The sequence below is a fragment of the Hemiscyllium ocellatum genome, chromosome 16 (assembly GCF_020745735.1).
Source record: "Hemiscyllium ocellatum isolate sHemOce1 chromosome 16, sHemOce1.pat.X.cur, whole genome shotgun sequence".
Taxonomy (NCBI): Eukaryota; Metazoa; Chordata; class Chondrichthyes; order Orectolobiformes; family Hemiscylliidae; genus Hemiscyllium; species Hemiscyllium ocellatum.
This window is the reverse complement of record NC_083416.1, coordinates 42,120,111-42,142,601: the sequence shown is the minus strand read 5'-3', so window position 1 is coordinate 42,142,601 and position 22,491 is coordinate 42,120,111. Positions and strand designations below refer to the sequence as shown.

General features: G+C 44.0%; 1 protein-coding gene across 7 annotated transcripts in view; it reads left to right on the top strand.

Moving 5' to 3' along the window:
- Positions 1-22,491, top strand: part of LOC132823387 (protein phosphatase 3 catalytic subunit alpha-like) — a 430,022-nt gene that overhangs the window by 174,497 nt on the left and 233,034 nt on the right. For 5 of the 7 annotated variants that reach the window (XM_060837149.1, XM_060837152.1, XM_060837147.1 and 2 more), the window contains one exon: positions 14,979-15,059. The exons of the other annotated variants lie outside the window; for them this stretch is intronic. In XM_060837149.1, the coding sequence (XP_060693132.1) occupies positions 14,979-15,059 (81 nt within the window). The remainder of the gene's footprint in view (positions 1-14,978; positions 15,060-22,491) is intronic. 7 annotated transcript variants of the gene reach the window in all.

The window sequence follows — 22,491 nt, the reverse complement described above, 5'->3', positions numbered from 1 at the left end:
GGCTGGGGGAATATCACCATGGGAATGGGCAGGGATGTGGGCACAGACCCAGCAGCTGGTCTAGTTCACCCTCTGGGCATACCCGTGGGTCATGTTAAGGAAAGTGTTTGCCTTCAGCTCGCAGTGGATTAAGTGCCTCATTCTATGTTCCCTGTTACCAATCCATGGTGATGTGTAGGTCAGACAGAGTGATGATCCCGATGGTTGTGCCGGGTAGCTGGATCCCTCTGCAGTGTCTGGAGATGTATCCTGTCCTAGGAGAAAGTGAGGACTGCAGATGCTGGAGATCAGAGCTGAAAATGTGTTGCTGGAAAAGCGCAGCAGGTCAGGCAGCATCCAAAGAGCAGGAGAATCGACGTTTTGGGCATGAGTCCTTCTTCATCCTGTGTATCCTGTCCTGCTTGGTTGTTGTCCTGCGGAGGGGGAGTCCCCTTGCACTGGGCCGTGTGTGTCCATCGGGTCTCCGTTGGAATTTGACAGCTGTCTTTGTTGTGAGCAAGATCAGGTATAGTCCTTTCCACCTAGGGAAGAGAGAATCTTTTGGCAGTGTCATTACTTGGCCCCCAGGTTTCAATGGATGAAGTGGTTCCTGCTGTGGTGTGGGCAGTGCAGCTTTTACCAAATCATGGTTTAAAGTGATCCTTATACCAAGGGCTTAAATGTAATCTAAGAGAGCCTCCTGTGTTAGGAGCAGTGCTGTGTCAGTGGCTAGTTTTGGGGGTTCTGGTAGCTATGGGCAGGGGTCATCCCACTAGCACCTCAAAGGGCGTAAATTCTCTCATTCGGTTTACCTGTCCTCTTATTGTGTACAATAAGTCGAGTCAGTCCTTTGTCCTGAATGATTTTCGTGAGGGTGGTTTTGAGGGTGCCATTCATTCTTTTAACCATTCCTGATGACTGGGTTGGTAGGGGATATGGTGTCTCCAGGGTATCCCTAGGGCTTCATTAATCACAGTAATGAGCTTTGCGGTGAAATAGGTCCCCCTGTCTGTTTCTATGTTTCCACGGACACTAAATCTTGGAATAACATCCTGCAGGAGAACTTCACCGCTGTCCAGGCATCATCCTTTTTGGTGGGGAATGCCTCTACCCATTTTAAAAACATGTCTACAATGAATAGGACGTATTTGCAATCCTGTTTCTGAGGCATGTGGGCAAAATCAATCTGGAGATGGGTGAAGAGCCCCTCAGGAACTGATAAGTGGTCATTTTTGGCCACAGGCTTCCTTGCATTGTTCTGTAGTCAGATGAGACACTGTGACAGCAGGACTTGGGCAGCTGCAGCAAATCCCGGTGCATACCAGGAATGGCTGACAGCATGTACCATGCTTCTCTTGCCGTTATATCTGATTCAGTGTGCTGCCAGGGACAGTAAGTACAGGTGGGCTTTTGGGTAAATGATGCGGCGATCATAAGTAACTGTAGGGAGGATGATTGTACAGCCCCAATACAGGCCCAAGCGACCCTCTCTTCTGGTGGAGCAGCTTGCTGAGCTGCTTGGACTGTATCAAGAGGGTTAGGGGACTCTGGCTGTTTAGCCACCTTGTGGGTCTGCAGGACATAAGTGGCCGGATGTAGTGCAGCTTCCCGGGCTGCTGCATCAGCTGAGGCATTTCCTTGGGTCATGGGATCAGTGGCAAGGTGTGGGCGTCACATTTTATAATTGCTACAGCGGAGGGTAGCAGGACTACTTCTAGGGGGTTGGCAATGAGTGCAGCATGTTCGAGTGGTCTCCCTGCTGAGGTGATGAAACCCCTCTGCTTCCATATTGTGCCAAGGTCATGAACGACTCTAAAGACATATCTGGAGTCTGTGTAGATGTTAGCTGTGCTACCCTTTGACAGGATGCAGGCTCTGGTGAGAGTGAAACGCTCTGCAGCTTGTGCGGACGTCCCGTCTGGTAATGCAGCTGATTCGAGGGTGGTGAAGGAGGTGCAGGTGGCATATTCTGCTAATGTGCATTGGTCTGATGGCCAGAAGGAAGAGCTGTTGGTGAAAAGCATTAGGTCAGGGTTTTCTAGTGGTGTCTCACATTGCATAATGACATGCTGAACCAGGTCTAAAACAGTCATGGTCGTCCGCAGGATCGTGCTGGGTGAGCGGCAGTAGGGAGCGCTCTGTAGGGAGAGATTTGCCTTAGATAGCAAAGTGACATCATAAGCAGTTCTCCGAGTTGCAGCAAAATGGTGAGTTGCTGCTGAATTGAGCAGCAAGAGGACCGAATGTGGGACCAAAATAGTGCACAGGTGATCCAGTACAATGGGGGTGGCCTTTTCCACTGTTACTACAGCTGCTGCCACCATATGCAAACCTGCCAGCATTCTCCTCCCAACAGGTGGGAAACGTACAGAATAAAAGGCAACAGGGCGACGGAGATGCCATGAAGCTGCGTTAAAATACTGGATGTGAACCCTTCTAACTCGGTTACATAAAGAGAGAAGGGTTGTGAGTAGTTTGGGATTCCCAGAGCAGGGGCGGAAATTAGTTGTTGCTTCAGTTCAGTGAATGCCCATTCCATTATGGACATCCACCTCAGATTGGCTAGCTGTTTAGGGGAAGTTACCCCCCGCAGGGGTGCATCAATGACATGGTGATCAGGGATCCAGTGTCTGCAGTAGTTTACCATCCCCAGAGAAGCTTGCAGCTGAGTCCTTGTGGCAGGTGGAGGAAGTTGGGTGATGGCTGCCACATGCTCCTTGGACAGTGCTCCAGGTGGTACTTGGTTGTACCCCAGGTGTTGGACCTTTTGCTGACAGAGCTGCATTTTCTCGGTAGACATCCTGTGCCCATCCTGTGCCAGACAGTGGAGCAAGGCCACCATATCCTGCACACATGCAGCAGTGGAGGTGGAAGCCAATAGCAGGTCATCTGCAGACTGGAGGAGGGTGCTGTGGCATGGCAGGTGGAGGATGGACAGGATGCGGTGTAGTGCAGTGCCATAAACTGTGTGGCTCTCTGGATACCTTTTGGGAAGTTGGGTCCATGTATATTGGCAGCCACCGTATGTAAAAGCAAAAAGGTATTTTTTCTCAGGGGACAATTTAATCGAGAGGAAGGCTGAGCATAGGTCGATTACAGAGAAGCAGGTGGCAGAGGCAGGGATACTGGTCAGGATAGAGTTTGTGTCTGGGACTACGGGGGAGCAGGAAATAACAGTGACATTAACAGTCCTAAGTCTTGCACAAATTGCCATTTTCCTAGTCTCCCAGGTTTTGGGATAGGTACAATAGGCATGTTGCATGGGCTGGTTGTGAGCACTCGGATTCCCTGTTACAGAAGTGACTCATTACCTGGTTTGATCCCCTCTACTGCTGGGGATGATAACGGGTGTTGTGGTATTGATGGTAGGATGGCTTCCTGTCTGAGTGTAACTGTATGTTGTGGGGCCGGCATTACCTGGCCTGCATGGTTTGAGTGCTGTGCCCACAGTGAGTTTGGGAGATCAGCTAATAAGAGGAGGCTTTTGGAGGGGGCAGCGCCTAGGCTCTGTTTTGTAAAAGTAGCTTGTAGTAATGCATGAGTGCAGCGCATGCAGAACTCATCTTGTCTAATCTATGCAACCTCTACTAAGAGGTCAGTGTCTTGCCCAAGAGGTGTGAAATAAAGTGGTGGTTGCATGAGCTGCACTATCATGGTTCTTTGGGGAGCCATGGGCTCTTAACAATCGAGGAACATGTGGAACCGCAGTTGGGTTGTTGCAGGCCAGTGCAGCCTGCTCTATGCTGACTTGTACTTCTGCTGCAACACCCTGTGGTCGGACAAAAGTACCTGCCAGTGATCGTTAGTGGGGAGGTGAGCTCGAGATGTGAGTCCGTGAGTACAGCATATGTTGCTGCTGGTTCCTGCAGGCCAGAAGCTGCACAGTAAAACTGACAGACAAAGTGGCCTGTCAAATTATCCACTGGACGAAGGATAATGTGGGGGATGAAGGGGTGGCTGATAGCCAGGAGAGGAGAGAGTCAAGAAGGGCGGGGTAGGTTCAGGCGGGCACAACCAGGCATAGTGAGAGTTTGCCTGGTCAGGGGGCTCGGGCTGTGGGAGATGGCTGCCCACAGCCTGGAGTGGTGTGCTTCTGGGATCTCAAGCATGAGTCCTTGGGGAGAGCAGTGGATGCTGGCATTTAACTTGCACAGTGTCTGGCGACCCAGGAGGGCTGCTGGGCAGGGAGTAGAGATGATGGCAGCGTCTGGGACCGTGGCAGGTCTTATGCTGAACTGCATGGGATGGAAAGTGGCTGCACCATGGGTACTCCCGAAACTCCCACGGTTCATACAATTTTCGAGCTCAGGATAAATTCCGCTGAGGGAGGTGCAGATGAATGGGTGGGCCTGGAGTCCACCAGGTAAAAAATGAGCCGTTCCCCCAACCTCGACATGCATCACAGGATTTTCAGACGGGGAGTGGGAGAGGCATATTGAAACCGCCGCGGAGCTTCTATCCCGTGGCAGCCCTAGTTGGGTTCTTGGGTGCAGAAAAAGGGGGTCAGTCATAGTGTATGCAGCCTGTCATGGCTACCACTTGGGGGCAGTGGTCTGTTGCAGTGCTGGGGAGGTAGGGGTGGGTGTAGTAGGGAGGAGGTGTGGGGTGGCTGGGTGACCATGCCTAGCTCCTGACCTACATTCCCTTTCCACCTTCCGCAAAGACCGTTCCCTCCGTGACTACCTGGTCAGGTCCACGCCCCTAACAACCCACCCTCCCGTCCTGGCACCTTCCCCTGCCATTGCAGGAATTGCAAAACCTGTGCCCACACCTCGTCCCTCACCTCCATCCAAGGTCCCAAAGGAGCCATCCACATCCATTAAAGTTTTACCTGCACATCCATCAATATCATTTATTGTATCCATTGCTCCCGATGCGGTCTCCTCTACATTGGGGAGACTGGGCACCTCTTAGCAGAGCGCTTTAGACAACCACACCAATTAACCAACATTTCAACTCCCTCTCCCATTCAGCTGAGGACATGGAGGTCCTGGGACTCCTTCACCACCACTCCCTTACCACCCGATGCCTGGAGGAAGAATGTCTCATTTTTCACCTCGGAACACTTCAACCCCAGGGCATCAATGTGAACTTCACCAGTTTCCTCATTTCCCCTTCCCCCATCTCACCCCAGTTCCAAACTTCCAGCTCAGCACTGTCCCTATGACTTGTCCTACCTGCTTATCTTCCTTTCCATCTATCCACTCCACCCTCCTCTCTGACCTATCACCTTCATCACCACCCCCACTCACCTATTGTACTCTATGCTACTTTCTCCCCACCCCCACCCTCTTCTCATTTATCTCTCCACCCTTCAGGCACTCTGCCTCTTTTCTGATGAAGGGTTTTTGCCCTCAACGTTGATTTACTTGCTTCTCAGATGCTGCCTGAACTGCTGTGCTTTTCCAGCCCCACTCTAATCCAGAATCCCTTCCCTAGCCCACTGTCCCACTCTCTCACAGAAGTACCCCCTCAGGCGTCCTCTGGGCCTTTGCGGTGGCCTGTTGCAGTTTGTCCAGTGGTTCAGTTGCCTAAAATGTCAATTTTCCTGCTCCTCGGATGCTGCCTGACCTGCTGTGCTTTTCCAGCACCACTCTGATCTCCAGCATCTGCAGTCCTCACTTCCGCCTAGCAACTCATTTCTGTCCAGTTTGTTCAATGTTGTTAACGTGTCCCCCATTCTGCTGTTGCCAGGTTAAGTTGTGTGATTTATATATTTGGACATAGGCCAGCAACATGCAGTTTACAAGGGTTGGATTTCCAATAACTGGATGCCTGCTGAACAATTCCAGCTTCTTTGAAGCAGGCTATGAAGTCTGGTAGGGATTTATCTACACCGGGTTACAACACCAAAATCTGCACGCTGCCTTGCACTAGTTTATATGGCCTCTTTTATACTATTGTCCAGCCCGCGCTCACAGTCTGATGTGGAGTCCCAGGGTCGGGTAGGGAATTCTATGGTGGAACGAACAGTTCCCCAGTGGGATCCATTTGCAAGTTGCAGCAGGGTTTGTATGTCTTAGGGAAGCAATTGTAGATGGCTAAAATTTGCAGTAGTCAATTGTGGAATGGCATTGGCCCTTTTTTAAGGAAGCTGGGGCATCCTGCAGCATGGTCCAGACCTCCGCATGGGTCCAGGGCTTATGCATTGGAATGGAGCCGATCATGAGGCAATGGAATTGATAGTCTATGCCCTGTGTTTTTAGGTAGTAGCAGCAGTTCTGCTGCGGGGACCTACGATGTTTTTGGTGGTGTCTGGCGGTGGTGTTGTATCAGGCTGCGACCCCTCCCAGGACTGGGTGTCGGCTAATGCAGCACGTCTGATTCCGATGGTAGTAGGGGCATAGGGCGGCGGGGCGGGGCCACGACTGGGCATTGTGGGGAAGGGGGGGGAATCTGTTTTACAGGGGGTCTGGCAGTGATCTTTTACTTTAGGGAGCTGGTGCTGCCTCGCAATTTCTCTGAATTTTCCCAGACACTGCAACATATAGGCAGTGTCACAGGAGGGGTTCCCCTTCCCTCCCGCAATGGCCATGGTCCAATAGTCAATTTTTTTCAAATTTAAAGGACCCCTCCTCCCATATCACCAATTTCAGTTAGACCCAGGTGTACAGGTCCGCAGTGAAGGGGATAACGTATCGGCTGTCCTCTGTCTCCTTGAGCACTGTGTCTGCTGGGGACCCTGTTATAAGAGGATCTCCTATCTTTGTCTTGAAGGTAATGTATATACCGAGCCTCCTAAGTGTCTTGTCCAGGATTGGCGGCCGTGAACCATTCTCCCCACGCGACTGGGGCAGCAACGTGCCCCCGAGTGGTACCTCCCGGCAGAGAGTGGACCTTCGTGCTCCCGTACTGTGAAACTGTTTCTGAGCCGAGCTTGCAGGCTGTGAACGTGGATTTCAAGGAATTCAGCAAATTCACCTGCCTCCAGACACAGTCACCGCTAGTTAAATAAACAATCAAACGCAGGACAGGTTAATTGGCGATCGCAATATCAACAACCTCTTAACCGTAGGATCACACAGTGTAGAAGCGCAAGCCACCGGGAGGTGGGGATCCCCAGTGGAGGGCTCTCTACGTGGGAGTCCTCCCCCTTTCTCTCGGGGATCTGGGGTGGAGGGTGTTGCATGCAGCAGTCCCCTGCAACTGCAGATTGCGGTGGTTCATGGACTCCCAGCCCAACTGCTTGTTCTGTGGCGCTGTGGAGTCCGTGGACCATGTGTATATTGGGTGTGGGCGTTTGCACTCCCTCTTTGATTTTCTGAAAAACCTTCTCCTCTGCTTTTGGTTGCACTTCAGTCCCACACTCCTGATCTTCGGGCACCCGGTACGGAGGAGGGAGGGCAGGTCTGAAGACCTCCTCGTGGGTCTGCTCCTGGGCCTGGCCAAACTGGCCATAAACAGGACCAGGCAGCGGGCCGTGGAGGGGGTCGTTAGGGCCGACTGCCTGCCCCTCTTCCGCGGTTACGTTAGGGCCCGGGTGTCCTTGGAGAAGGAGCACGCGGTGTCCACCAACACCCTGGAGTTGTTCAGGGAGAGGTGGGTGCCGCAGGGAGTGGAATACATCATTTTCCCCTCCAACTCTATTTTGATTTAGTCCCTGCCCTCCCCTTCACTGTTTGATCACACAGCATTACCCTTTTTGATGTGAAGGGCACTGCTTGTCACTGGCCACTTGGGTGTTTTCCTATCTTCCTGGTGGTGGAAATTGAATAAAGATTTGTGCACTTTGTGTCTCTCACTGTGTCTCACACCTGCACACACACACCATGGGTGCTGGGGAAAAATAAGCACTACTGCAGTTAGGCGGTAGTGTGGGGGTTAATTTAAAAAAAAGGAAAAAAAAAGACAAAAGGAAAAAAAAAACAGGAGTAAAAAAAAACAAGGAAAAAGAAATAGAAGCGCAAGCCAGAGACTGAAATTGACCAGAAGAATGCTCCTAAAACTACTCGGGCATGCAGTGACAGACCATGGACAAATATTTACAAACTGCAAAATAAACTCTTGAAAACCACAAACATGCAGGTAAAAAACACCCAGAAGACAGACAAGCAGGCCAGCAGCTGCTGCCCTTGTCATTTTTTCCATTCTTTAGATCTTTTAAGCAAGGATTTGATGGATGGTCTTTCCTTCTGTCTCATTGAGAACTCCTGCAGGTCCATCTTTCCCCTGGCTGGATCAGACACGCGGCTGCTGTCTGGCTCAAGTCTGATTACGCATCTGCGTAAATGGGCACCATTTGGGGTATAATTTGACCTGCTTCACTCCAGCACAGAAAACAGCTCAGTGCCAAAATGCTGCCGCAGTAGATCAGAATTGTGACTACTCCCCCCATATGCCCAACTTGTTGTAGGTATGACCCGCTGGGGCAAAGCTAGCTGCCGGTTCTGAATTGAGCACTAGATGAAAAGTCAGGTTCACTTACCCTGTTGATAGAAAGGGCCAAACTGTCAGAGAAATTCAGCCCAATGAATCAGAGACCACAAACGAGAATCGCGGCGAAACTGACAAGCGGTTTATTTAAAAAAAGATATCATAGAAGAGAAATTGACCAGGCTGACACAGAACTGATTCTCTGCATAGGCGGCCAGAATTCTCTTCCCCGAGTGGAAGGTGCCAGTAGGTTTTATAAGGTTACAACAAAAAGGTGATAAATGGTAAAGCAGTTACAGTATAATGGTGATAATTATAGAGGGATTAAAACAAGAACAAACTGAACGGAAATTCATCAAGTGTCCGGCAGTAACAATTCATTTGCAATTAACATAGGAGATTCCAGCCATCTCCGTGAGTAGGTGAGAATGACACGGAGCTTGTCATGGAGCCCACAAGAGAGCAGGCTATTCTGGACCTAGTGCTTTGTAATGAACCAGACTTTATAAAAGATCTTAAAGTAAGGGAACCCTTAGGAAGCAGCGATCATAATATGGTAGAGTTCAGTCTGCAGTTTGAAAGAGAGAAGGCAAAATCGGATGTAATGGTGTTACAGTTAAATAAAGGTAATTATGAGGGCATGAGAGAGGAACTGACAAAAATAGACTGAAAGCAGAGCCGAGTGGGGAAGACAGTAGAGCAAAAATGGCAGGAGTTTGTGGGTATAATTGAGGACACTGTACAGAGGTTCATCCCCAAGAAAAGAAAGATTATCCAGGGAGGGATTAGACAGCCATGGCTGACAAAGGAAGTCAGGAAATGTATTAAAGAAAAAGAGAGATCCAATAAAGTGGCCAAGAACAGTGGGAAATCAGAAGATTGGGAAGGTTACAAAAACAAACAGAGGATAACAAAGAGAGAAATAAGGAAGGAGAGGATCAAATATGAAGGTAGGCTAGCCAGTAATATTAGAAATGATAGTAAAAGTTTCTTTCAATACATAAGAAACAAATGACAGGCAAAAGTAGACATTGGGCCACTTCAAACTGATGCTGGAAGCTGAGTGATGGGAAATAGCAGGAGAACTTAACAAGTACTTTGCGTCAGTCTTCACAGTGGAAGACATGAGGAATATCCCAACAATTAAAGGGAGTCAGGGGGCTGAGTTGTGTATGGTTGCCGTTACAAAAGAGAAAGTGCTAGAAAAGCTAAAAGGTCTTAAAATTGATAAATCTCCTGGCCCTGATGGGATACACCCTAGAGTTCTGAGAGAGGTGGCTGAGGAAATAGCGGAGGCATTGGTTGAGATCTTTCAAAAGTCACTGGAGTCAGGGAAAGTCCCGGATGATTGGAAGATCGGTGTTGTAACCCCCGTGTTCAAGAAAGGATCAAGACAAAAGATGGAAAATTATAGGCCAATTAGCCTAACCTCGGTTGTTGGTAAAATTCTAGAATCCATCATTAAGGATGAGGTTTCTAAATTCTTGGAACAGCAGAGTCTGATTAGAACAAGTCAACATGGATTTAGTAAGGGGAGGTCGTGTCTGACAAACCTGTTGGAATTCTTTGAAGAGGTGACAAGTAGGTTAGACCAGGGAAACCCAGTGAATGTGATCTATCTAGAGTTCCAAAAGGCCTTTGATAAGGTGACACATGGGAGGCTGCTGAGCAAGGTGAGGGCCCATGGTGTTCGAGGTGAGCTACCGGTATGGATTGAGGATTGGCTGTCTGACAGAAGGCAGAGAGTTGGGATAAAAGGTTCTTTTTCGGAATGGCAGCCGGTGACAAGAGGTGTCCCGCAGGATTCAGTGTTGGGGCCGCAGCTGTTCATATTATTTTTAATGATCTGGATGAAGGGACTGGGGGCATTCTAGCAAAGTTTGCCGATGATACAAAGTTAGGTGGACAGGCAGGTTGTACTGAGGAAGTGGGGAGGCTGCAGAAGGATCTAGACAGTTTGGGAGAGTGGTCCAGGAAATGGCTGATGGAATTCAACGTGAGCAAATGCAAGCTCTTGCACTTTGGAAAAAAGGATAAAAGCATTGACTACTTTCTAAATGGTGAGAAAATTCGTAAAGCCAAAGTACAAAGGGATCTGGGAGCGCTAGTCGAGGATTCTCTAAAGGTAAACATGCAGTTTGGGTCTGTGATTAAGAAAGCGAATGCAATGTTGTCATTTATCTCAAGAGAGTTGGAATATAAAAGCACCGTTGTGGTACTGAGATTTTATAAAGCTCTGGTTAGGCCCCATTTGGAGTACTGTGTCCAGTTTTGGTTCCCACACCTCAGGAAGGACATAGTGGCACTGGAATGTGTTCAGTGGAGATTCACACGGATGATCCCTGGAATGGTTGGTCTAACATATGAGGAATGGCTGAGGATCCTGGGATTGTATTCATTGGAGTTTAGAAGATTGAGGGGAGACTTAATAGAAACTTACAAGATAATACATGGCTTGGAAAGGGTGGACGCTAGGAAATTGTTTCCGTTAGACGAGGAGACTAGGACCCATGGACACAACCTAGAATTAGAGGGGGTCAATTCAGAACAGAAATGCGGAGACAATTCTTCAGCCAGAGAGTGGTGGGCCTGTGGAATTCATTGCTGCAGAGTGCAGTGGAGGCCGGGACGCTAAATGTCTTCAAGGCAGAGATTGATAGATTCTTGATGTCATGAGGAATTAAGGGCTAAGGGGAGAATGCTGGTAAGTGGAGTTGAAATGCCCATCAGCCATGATTGAATGGCGGAGTGGACTCGATGGGCTGAATGGCCTTACTTCCACTCCTATGTCTTATGGTCTTAAAGTCTTCTCGAAGATTCTTTATTGTATTTCCCGTCCACATAAATATGTGCAAATGTCCCTTTTCCTAGAATCCAGGTCTGTCCGTTCTGTTCATCCTGCGCACAAAGTCTTCTGGGCCTTTCAGTCTGCCTCTTTGTTTATGTGGTATCGGTTTGAATGGGAAATGAGCCTGCCCTTAGGGTATTGGGACCACAGTGCTAATCCGGGCTGAGAGCTTACTGGGAAGGTTGTTTGGGAAGTGTATTCTCTTGTCTGGGAGTAGCTTGGCCATGTCTGGTTTCTTTGTTAGCCTGTTTGGCCGAGACTGGGGCGTTGTGGGTGTGTTCTGTGTGTGTTGGCAGGCTTGATCTCTGAGTTTCACATGTGGTTTGTATGTGGTCATGCTGCAAGGTAGCAGATCTTTCCCCCACGACCATCAATAACATTTTAATGTTAAGGACATATTGAGTGTTCCAATAATTATCTTGATTTGGAGATGCTGGTATTGGACTGGGGTGTTCACGGGTCCTAGTCCCTGTACACGCACTAGCAATGATATGTTGGTGATGGAAAAAGACGATGACTTTGATCCAGGTGGTACCAAGCTTTCTTAGTGTATTGATTTGGGTGCCTTGCAGGTTACTGTGGGACTTTGGGTAGGCAAGAGATGAGTCACTCATCACTGAATACTTAGCTTCTGACCTACTCGAGTTGGTACAACTTTATGTCACTGGTCCAATGAGTTTCTGGCCATTAGGGACCCCCTGGTTGTTGCTTTCGGGAGATTTCAACCATTCAATGTTAAGATGAGGTGATGAGGCTCTCTCTGAGACCTATGTATGACATGAATGCTACTTCTTAGACTTATAAGCCTCAACTTGAATGTTGTCCCTGTCTTGATGCATGTGGAACTGCTTCATTATCTGAGGAACTGTGAAGGAATTTGAATTGTGCAATAATTATCAAACACCTACTTTTGATCTTTGCAATTTGTCTGAATTAACTATGGGCTCTCTGGTTTGCAATATTAGTGACTGTTGCCCATCCAGCCTTGCTAGTAACATTAAAATATTATGGATTGAACAATTCATGTTCATCTTCAGGACAAAAGTAGATTAACAGTTAAAATAATGAAGCCGGCAGTATGCTTCAAGTGTAACATAAAAATATTGAGCTGGATTTTAACTTCATCCATCAAAAATCTGGCAGTAGACAATAAAAGGTGTGGAAGAGCAGGTGTTGGACTGGGATGGACAAATTTAAAAAACACCCAACACCGGGTTATGGGCTAGCAGGTTTATTTGGAGTACTAGTTTTCGGAGTGCTGTTCCTTCATCGGGTGGTTGTAGAGTATAAGATCATAAGACACTGAATCTATAGCCTTATGATCTTACACACTACCACCACCTGATCAATGAGCAGCACTCCAAAAGTTAGTGCTTCTAAATCAACCTGTTGGAATACAACCTGTTATTGTGTGATTTTTAACAATTAAAGGTGGTCATGGGTTTACTCACTGGCTTCTTGCCCTTAACTGGGAAACTTCAGCACTAAATTGTAGGCAACAAGAATGCTGCTTAACAGTGTCATGATCCTTTTGAGCTCCAGTTGTTTAACTGTGATCATAATCTGCTGTTTTATCTTAAAACTGTACTGAGGGAGCAGTGATAGCAAACCCTTTAGTTTCATTCGCCAAAAACAAGAGTATGGTTCAAAGGGAACCTGGATGGCAGGTACCTTTGATTAAAACTAATTGCATCTTTGGATGTAGGTTGGCTCACTGAGCTGGGAGGTTCATTTCCAGACGTTTCGTCACCCTACTAGGTAACATCTTCAGTGGGCCTCAAGTGAAGCAGTGTACATGATTCCTGCTTTCTATTTATATGTTTGGGTTTCTTTGGGTTGGTGATGTCACTTCCTGTGGTGATGTCATTTCTTGTTCTTTTTCTCATGGGGTGGTAGATAAGGTCTAACTCGATGTGTTTGTTGATAGAGTTCCTGTTGGAATGCCATACTTCTAGGAATTCTCATCATTGTTTCTGTTTGGCTTGTCCTAGGATGGATACATTGTCCCAGTTGAAGTGGTGTCCTTCCTTATCTTGTGTAAGAATACTAGTGAGAGAGGGTCATGTCATTTTGTGGCTAGTTGTTGTTCATGTATCCTGGCGGCTAGTTTTCTGCCTGTTTGTCCTATGTAGTGTTTGTTACAGTTCTAGCACAATATTTTGTAAATGACCCCTTGGTATCATGGTAACCGATAAACCCACCAAAACAGTTAAACAACAACTAATGAGCTTGAAAGATCCTATACAGACAACAAGCAAAACTAATGTCATTTACAAAATACTGTGCCACAACTGCAACAAACACTACGTTGGACAAACAGGCAGAAAATTAGTCACCAGGATACATGAAGACTAGCTAGCCACAAAACGACATGACCCTTTCTCACAAGTATTCTTACATAAAGATAAGGACGGGCGCCATTTCGACTGGGACAACACATCCATCCTAGGACAAGCCAAACAGAGACACACATGAGAATTTATAGAAGCATGACATTCCAACAGGAACTCTATCAACGAGCACATTGAGTTAGGCCCCATCCATCACCCGCTGAGATAAAGAACAGGAAATGACATCACCATAGGAAATGACATTACCAATCCAAATAAACCCAAACATATAAATAGAAAGCAGGAATCATGTACACTGCTTTGCCTGAGGCCCACTGAAGATGCTACCTAGTAGGGTGACAAAACATTTGGAAATGAACCTCCCAGCTCAGCGAGCAAACCTAAATCCAGACCTCAGCTTGAGCTACAACTCTTATCAAAACTTGCTAATTGCTTCTTTGTCGATGGATAGAGCAGGAATCAGCTTCATCAAAAGAACCTGTGTGGATGTCTCCAAAGATTTGTCAGCCCTTTTAACAACTGACACTCTTAAGGCTACTTAGTGTTTTGATTGCTGATCTGCAGAAACATGTGGGCCTTTAAGAAGGGTGTAGCATTGAATTCATCTCTATCCTGGTGCCTGTGAGCCTGTGAGAAACAGTATTATCTCCCAGAAAGAAATTAGCAGTGGGTTAGCGGCAATAACACAAGCAAAGGTGTTAGCCTTGGCCATCTGCTAATCTGCCAGTGGAAGAAAAGCTCAGACAATATTTTCCATTATTTAAGTATTCTGTGTTAACCATCCATTTTTACAATCGAAAATAATTGATTAACTGAAAAATTATAAAATATGCTTGACAGGATGTCACTTAACTGATTCACAACAAAGTTTCAAGCGGGTAGAGTCAGTGGCCAAGTAATGGAATAGATTGGAAGATTGCCAAAAAAAAACTGAGAGCAGAGAATGAAAGTTAAGGGAGATTTCTTGGTGTTGTAGGAGATTCAAAGTGTCATCCCATTTGGGATGTGTATTAAGACCACATACACAAATAATTTGGACTCTGCAATTGGAAGTCTTGTGTTAAAATTCTTTAGTAATACTACATTGATTGGTGCCGTTAATAATATGGAAGTCAAGGGAGGTATTTTTTTAGAAATAATATGGAGCTCATTTATTCCGTGTAGGATAAGAAATTAAAGCAGCAAAGAAATTTGCTATAACAGATATCTACATTGTTAAAAATAGCAACACAAAATTTTGATATGGCCATAAAAAGTGAGAAAATAGAGAAAAATGGGAAAACTAATCTCAACCCACCTTTGATAGGCCCACTTCCAGTATTAATTGAGGTGGGTTAGGAATGTGACTCATCTGTCCTGTTTAGGCAGATTGGTCACTTAAATTATTTTAATGAGGCTGCGTGCCTAAGATTTTATCTCTGTTGCAGATTTAACGATGGCAAACCGGGTTTCCCGAACCTCGGGAAATCCGAAAGGTGAAGGGAGGCGCGAACGGCTGGATGGAACAGGTAAGTGCCTTTCCAGCACTACTTGTGGGTCAGGAGGAGCAGGAGTGCTTCCCTAGTCCACCAAGCTTACCTGTTTCCATCCCTTTGATCAGACACCCCTACCACTACCCAGCACGATTTCTCTGTCTCCAGTGCCTGAGTCTGAACCCAAAATCCCATCCCACACCATTCTCAAATCTTCAGTATATATTTAGAAGGATCACTGCTGAACGATAGATCACCATAAGCACCACCATGTCTGCCTTTCCCTACACATTACCTACCCCTGCCCACTCCCTACTCTCTGTTACAATTGAGACTCAAGATTTTGACAGGTAGAACTATTTAACATAATGAAGCATTTCAATTTGGTTGATTTGGAGAAACTGTTCCAACTGTAGGTAAGTCCAGAACAATGAGGACTAAATATTGAATATGCATGGATTTAGGAAGAACATATATATATAGACAATGCTGAAAATGTGGACCTCATTGTCACATGAAGTCGTTAAACAATAAGTGTGTTTAAAGAAAATCTTAATGCGCATATTAAAGAGAAAAATATAAATAGCATTGGGAGTGGTGATTTAAAGGGAAGGTATTTGTATGAGGACTGAATACCAGCAGAGATCCTTTTAGTCAAATGGACTAAACAGTAGTTTCTGTGCTGATAATTCTATATAATTCTATGTTTAAATAATTTATTTTATCTGTTGCATATTTAGTTTAAAATACTACTGAATAAATGGAACATTACTATATTCAGACATTAAACTGCACTATGACTGTTGGTCAAAATTTATATTTAAGTGCAAAAATATAACTTTTGACATTTTTTTGGTTGTAAATGAATTGAAATATTCAGGTTATACATTTGAACGCTGAGCTGGTAGATTTGTTCTCAGATGTTTCGTCACCATGCTGGGTAACACTGTCTAGTTTCCTGGCTGAGAAAGTAAATAGAATAGTGTGAATTTATACTTAGAAGGCAGGGGAGTGGGTTGACTAATGGGCCTTGTTTTGAAAGTGCCAGGGAGGGCAAAGGAGACAAAATGGGCAAAATAATTAAGGGAAGGCTTGAGTATTGACAGTGAACAAAGAAAAGGCCACCTTCCAATGGGCAAGAAAGAGGTGGGGCAGGTTTAAATTTTGTTTATGTAAGTACACGGAGTATCGTGAACAATATTGGGGAATTAGAAGCCGAAGTTGCTCCGGATGATATGACAAAATAGTATTAAGAGAAACATGGCTCAAGCTAGGACTGGATACCACATCCCAGTTATAAGGTTTTTAGTAGAAACAGAGTAGGTAAAAAGGGAGGAGGTGTAGCAATCTTGGTCAAACATAGTGTTGTTGAGCTTGAACGAGATGCAGTTACTGAATTAGAATCTATATAGTTGGAGGTGAGAAACAGGAAGGGAGCAGTTACCTTGTTTTTATTTATTATAGGCTTCCAAATATTTGGGAGGAAGTAGAAGAGAGCATTTGTAGATAGATTATGGAAGTCTGCAGGACAAGTAGACTTGTGGTAGTTGGTGATTTCAATTAGTCGAGGGTAGAGTGGGAAAGAGGTAGTGTGGGGGGTACAAAAGGGGAGAGATTTCTGCAATGTGTGAAGGGGAACTTTCTGGAACATTTCCAGCCCTACAAAGAAGAAACTGTGCTGGTTCTGGTTCTAGGAATGAGGTAGACTAGGTGGAGAACATGAGAGCGGGAGAGCATTTGGGAAATGGTGATCATCATATAATCGGTAACTTATTAAGTTGGAAAAGGATTAAAGTCAATGATTAATATCCCAGACTGGAAAATGGCAGATTTTAGGTGTCCAAAAGTTTAACTGGAGCATGTTGATATAGAAACACATTTTGGCAGATAAAGCAATAGAAGAGATATAAATAGGGTACAAGCTAGGTACATACCTGTGAACAATAAACACAGGGTATCAAAAGCTAGTGTACCCTGAATGTCTAAGAATAGTGATGAGAAAATAAAGAAGAGAAAGAAGGTATATGATGTACATTGCTATAATTATTCAATCACAATCAGCAAAAGTATATCAAATCATGAGAGAGGCTAAGGATAGAACAAGGAAGTATGAGTAAAGGTTTGCAGGTTGTGCTAAAACAAATCAAAAAATGTTCTTAAAACATATTAATACTAAAAGATAGTGAAGGATAAAGTGTGGCCCATAAGGAACAAGCAGAGTAAGCTGCTTACTGAAGCAAAGGGTATTGCAGAGATACTATGTGAGTACTTTGCATTTGGCTTCACCAAATTAGAAGTTGGTGACATTGGCTGAGTTGAAAATATAGGTGTTGAGCAACAAAGCAGCACACTGAAAAAGTGCAAAAATGTTTGGCAGCACTTTAGGTGGAGAGATCGCTGGGCCAGATTGGGATGGTAGCTGAGAGACATAAGGAGCAAATTGCAGAGTCTTTGACAGAAATTTTCCAGGTGCCTCTGAACACGGGATTAGTCCCATGGCACTGGAGGTTTGCAAATGTGATACCATTGTTTAAGAAAGTGGCAAAGAATAACCCATGAAGCTAAAGGCCTTACAGAATGAGGTCAATAGTGGGTAAACTGATGGAAACCCTAATATGAGTCAAGGTAAATACACACTTAGAGAAAAATAAGTTAAATCTAGACAGTCAACAGCAGGTCATGCCTAGCAAATTTAATTGGATTCTTTGACAGGTGATACAGGCAGTAGATGAGCATATTGCTGTATGAGTTATATATTTTGACTTTCAGACAACATTTGATATGATGCTACATTGCTAGTTGATAAGCACAATAGAAATATTTGAGATTGATGGGTTCTTGGCAGCAGAGGATTAGAAATTAGCTAAAAAATAAGAAACAGTGCAAAGTTATAGATGGACATTTGTGATTTTTGAGAAGATTTGTAGCTCAGGTTGAGGTTCAGGTTGTACGGTTGCTCGCTGAGCTGGAAGGTTTGTTTTCTGACATTTCATCACCATGCTTGGTAACATCATTAGTGAGCGTTTGGTGAAGCGCTGGTGTTATGTCCCGTTTTCTATTTATGTGTCTTGGTCTCTTAAGGTGGGTGATACCATTTCCAGTTCTTTTTCTCAGAGACTGGTAAGTGGGGTCCACATCAATGTGGTTTATTCATGGAGTTCCATTTTGAATGCCAGGCCTTTAGGAATTCTCATGCATGTCTCTGTTTAGCCTGTTGTAGGGTGGATGTGTTGTCCCATTCGAAGTGGTGTCCTTCTTCGTTTGTGTGGAAGGATACTAGTGATAGTGGGTCATGTCCATTGGTGGCTAATTGGTATTCATGTATCCTGGGTGGCTAGTTTTCTGCCTAAGAAAATTACTTCTGGTCACCCAGTTATCAGAAGGATATTTTCAAGCTGGAGAGGGTTCAGAAGAGATTTACCAGGTATTGGGCATGGAAGGTTTGAGTTATAAAGAAAGGCTGGAAAGACTGGGACCTTTTTCACTGGAGCATAGGAGATTGACGTCCTCCTAAAATAATGAGAGGTATAGATAGTTTGTGATAGTTGTCTTTTCCCGAGGACAGGGAATTTCAAGACAAGGGGGCATATTTTTAAGGTGAGAAGAGGTATTTTTTTTAAAAAGGCAAATTTTTTACACAGAGGGTGATTCACATTGGAATAAACTTCCTGAGGAAGTGGTTAATGTGGGTACAATTGCAATGTTTAAAAGACATTTGGATAAATACATGATAAGGAAAGGTTTAGAGGGAAGCGAGCCAGGAGCAGTCAGGTTGGACTAGTTTAGTTTGGGATTATGGATTGGTTGGACTGAAAGGTCTGTTTCCATGCAGTGTGTCTCTATGACTCAATGGTAGAAGAGACACAGGGACAATACAAGCTCAATGATACAACTGCGGAGAGTACAGGAGCAGAAGGATCTTGGGGTTCACATGCAGAAATCTCTAAAGTTGAAACAGTTGTTAAGAAGGCTTGTAAGATCCTTGAGTTTACAAATAGAGACATAGAGTATAAAAGCAAGGGAGTGATGGGATTTAAGGAAGGGTGTTAGAGCCTTGGAGATTTGCTAGAATGACAACAGGAATGACAGATTGGATTAGAGAATTTGGGCATGTTCTCCTTGGAGCAGAGATTAAGAGGAGTTCTTATTGAGGTGTTCAAAATTTTGAACAATTTTAACAAGATAAAGACGGATATTCTGATTCCATTAATTGGTATATCAATAATTATGGGTCACAATTTCAAAATTGTCAGCAAGAGAGCTAGGAGTGAGATGAAGAGTAACTTCTTTGCTCAGAGAGTTGTGAGGATTTGGTATGCGCTGCCTGAGAGAGTAGTGCATGTGAATTCCATGGGAGGGTTGAAAAGAGCTGGATATATATTTGAAAGTGAAAAATTTAGAGGGCTGGTGAATCCCACTAGCTGGGTTGTTCTTTCAAGAGCAGGTGCAGACATGATGGGTTGAATGGCTTCCTTCTTGTAGTGCCGTAGAATTTAATGATTATATATTTTAATTTTGTTAATTTATCAACGTACGTGTCCTTGGGATAAATACAGAAGAATCTGCCATCCAATTTTGTTGTTTGGAATGTGTTAGGACTTATTAATCTACACAATCATATCTTTGTTAAATAACAAAAAATATTCCTTCCAAAGCACAGTTTTATTTCCTGGCAATGTTTCTATTTCTTTGTTATATTACATTGAAATATTATTGATAAAATGTAATTAAGAGTAATGTTCTCAAAGCTTCTTAAAATGTCTTAAGAGGAATGTGCTAATGATTTGTACAAATGATGGATATTCAACAAAGAACGGTGAATAAAACAAAGTATGTGGGCACAGTTGTAAGTAAAACTGATTTCAATGTACTACTAGAGATAAGGCAGGCAAATTGAGTTGAAATACAGCTCAGTCATGGTTTAATTGGATAATGGAGACTCTTGGCTGGACAATTTCTGATCCTTTGTTCCTTACGTGTATGCTCTGCAAGTGCATTTTGGATAAGTGATCATCCTGACCTAATATGACATCACCTGGGATTGTCAGCACACTCATTTTTCTAGTTTAGTAGAGATGTTCAGTAAATGCTACTATTTTCAAATTCTTCAGTGATTTGATTTGGAGTTTGTATCACACATTGATGTCTGTGACATACATAAACAATAATCACATGACCATAGCTATTTCTGAATGAATTTCTTGAATGACATAATTTGCTGCTGAAAAGGGCCCAAGCCTTTGACTGACAATCTGCTTTTCTCACCGAACATTCTTGTCCCTGCATGATAGATATTAGGTCAAAGTTTCTTAAGCCAATGTACTTATTCTCCAATTGGTTGAACCTACCTCTTGCCTGAAAGGTTGAGGTTTAAGTCTCACCTGCTCTTGCAGTGTGTCATAACATCTTAGAACAGATAGCTCAAAAGTAACTTCTAATCACAGGAGTTTCTATGAATGCATACCAATTTCGAGCTCCAGTACACAAGTGCAACATTCCCAAACATGTAATCAGTTTATTCAAAACTTTTGCTGGCTATTAGCCAATTTGTGGTATGTTCTGCCTTGCTGCTGATGATCATAGGATCACTATCTGATGCTGAGTGTATGCATTGACTGGGTCAGTTATTTTGGTGCCTTCAGTCTTTGATGGTTTTTATCCTGATCGCTATTCAGTTACGCTTATTTTAATTTGTTGGCCAGGTTTAAATTTCTGGATAATTGACAAGTCCATTTAGCCACCTTCTGCCTGCAGCCTAAAGACTCTCTCCCTATAATAATCCTTCACTTTCATCAAACCTATGTTATGTTCATAATTTCCAAAATTGCATTTTTGGAAATAAGTTATAGTAAATTGGGTGAGACTGGGAATTTTGTATAGAAGTGCTAAGATCTTGAAACCAAGAGCAATAGTAAATAAATAAATCAGGGTCATCAATTAGACCTAATGAGATGATAAATGATACCAATGTTATTAGGATCAGAAATGCGTTAAATAAAAATTGACTATGCATAAATAATTGAATAATAAATAGGTGTACAAAACTAAAAAAACCCTATAATTAAACAAACATTTAAATGAGTTGTTGGGAAAGCTGAGATATGTTGTTCGTAATTCATGAGAAATTTTCAGGACTTTCTAGTTGTCCTTAGAAGTCATGCAGAAAGTAACAGGAAGTGTCTCCAGTAATTAAAATTTCGAGCGGCTGGGTACCGAGTGGGATATCTGAAATGCTGGGAATTCCCCACAGAGTAGTTCTAGGAGGTAGTCACTTTGTAGTGAGCTACAGCTGCAAAGGACAGGAAAATGATAATTATTTGGCCATTCAAAGTTGTAGGAAGAGGCAGGTAGCACAGGAATCTACCAGGTTTGTTGCATGGTCAAGTTGATTTTTAATGCTAAATAGGGATGTGCATACAAACACCCCTGGGAGAGTGTCATTGGCACTCTGGGGCAAATGATTGTACAAGATTGGGGGAAGTGAGGGCAGATTGTTGGGGTATAGCAAAGTATAGAAATCCAGCATGTTTGATATTCAAGAGTATGGACTGGTGTTTCTATGATGGCCAATGGGCTCCCACATCCTGGTGCCAAGGTAATGGACATCACTAAAATGTCTACAGGAATAATTTGAATGATTTCCACATCAATATAACTGGGGCTAATGTGCTCATGGGAAATTTGCTGGTGGAATAGTGAAAGGAAATTCAGCACCATTTGCTAATGATTTTTCTTTAGATAGCTCGCAGCAATGATATTTTGTATATTTGAGAGAACAGATTTGTAATGGGTCTAACTATGGCATTCCTGACTTTGAGAAAGATGAAGTGAGAAAGTACAACCAATTTTAAATCCTATGTTGTCTAAGTATAATTGTAATTATTTGAACTTTTGTTTAGAAATGTTGTTTACGTTGGTTTCTGTGCAAACCTAGACATTAAAGATTTTTTAATGAATTGTAAACTAATGATATGAATGTTAAAATATTCTCATTCAAATTCCAATGCTAGCAGGGAACCAATCTACGTTGCAATTTATGGAAATTATCATGGTTTAAAATTTGAAAGATCTATGTGCATAATAAACCTGGCCAAGTCTCAATACTAACTGAAAATAGCAAAGTTATCTTGCAGGATTGTGAGTAACAAGAGGCCACTACAGATGTAAAGCCAAGGGACCACTGCAGCTTTGTTAGTTATGCCATTTAGCTTGGGTTACTTAAGAAATAATAATATGGAAACAAATATACTTGCTTAATATGAAGCTCTGCAAAATCCTATACTGAGTCACAGCTTAGAGGCATAGAGTACAAAAGCAAGAATGTCATGATAAGTCTTGATAAAACACTAGTTTGCCCTTGACTGGAGCATGTATCCAATTCTGAGAATGGTAACTTTGGAAGAATATGAACGATTTAGAGGAGAGGTATAAGATTGTTCCTGGGTGAGGATGTCAGTCACATGGATAG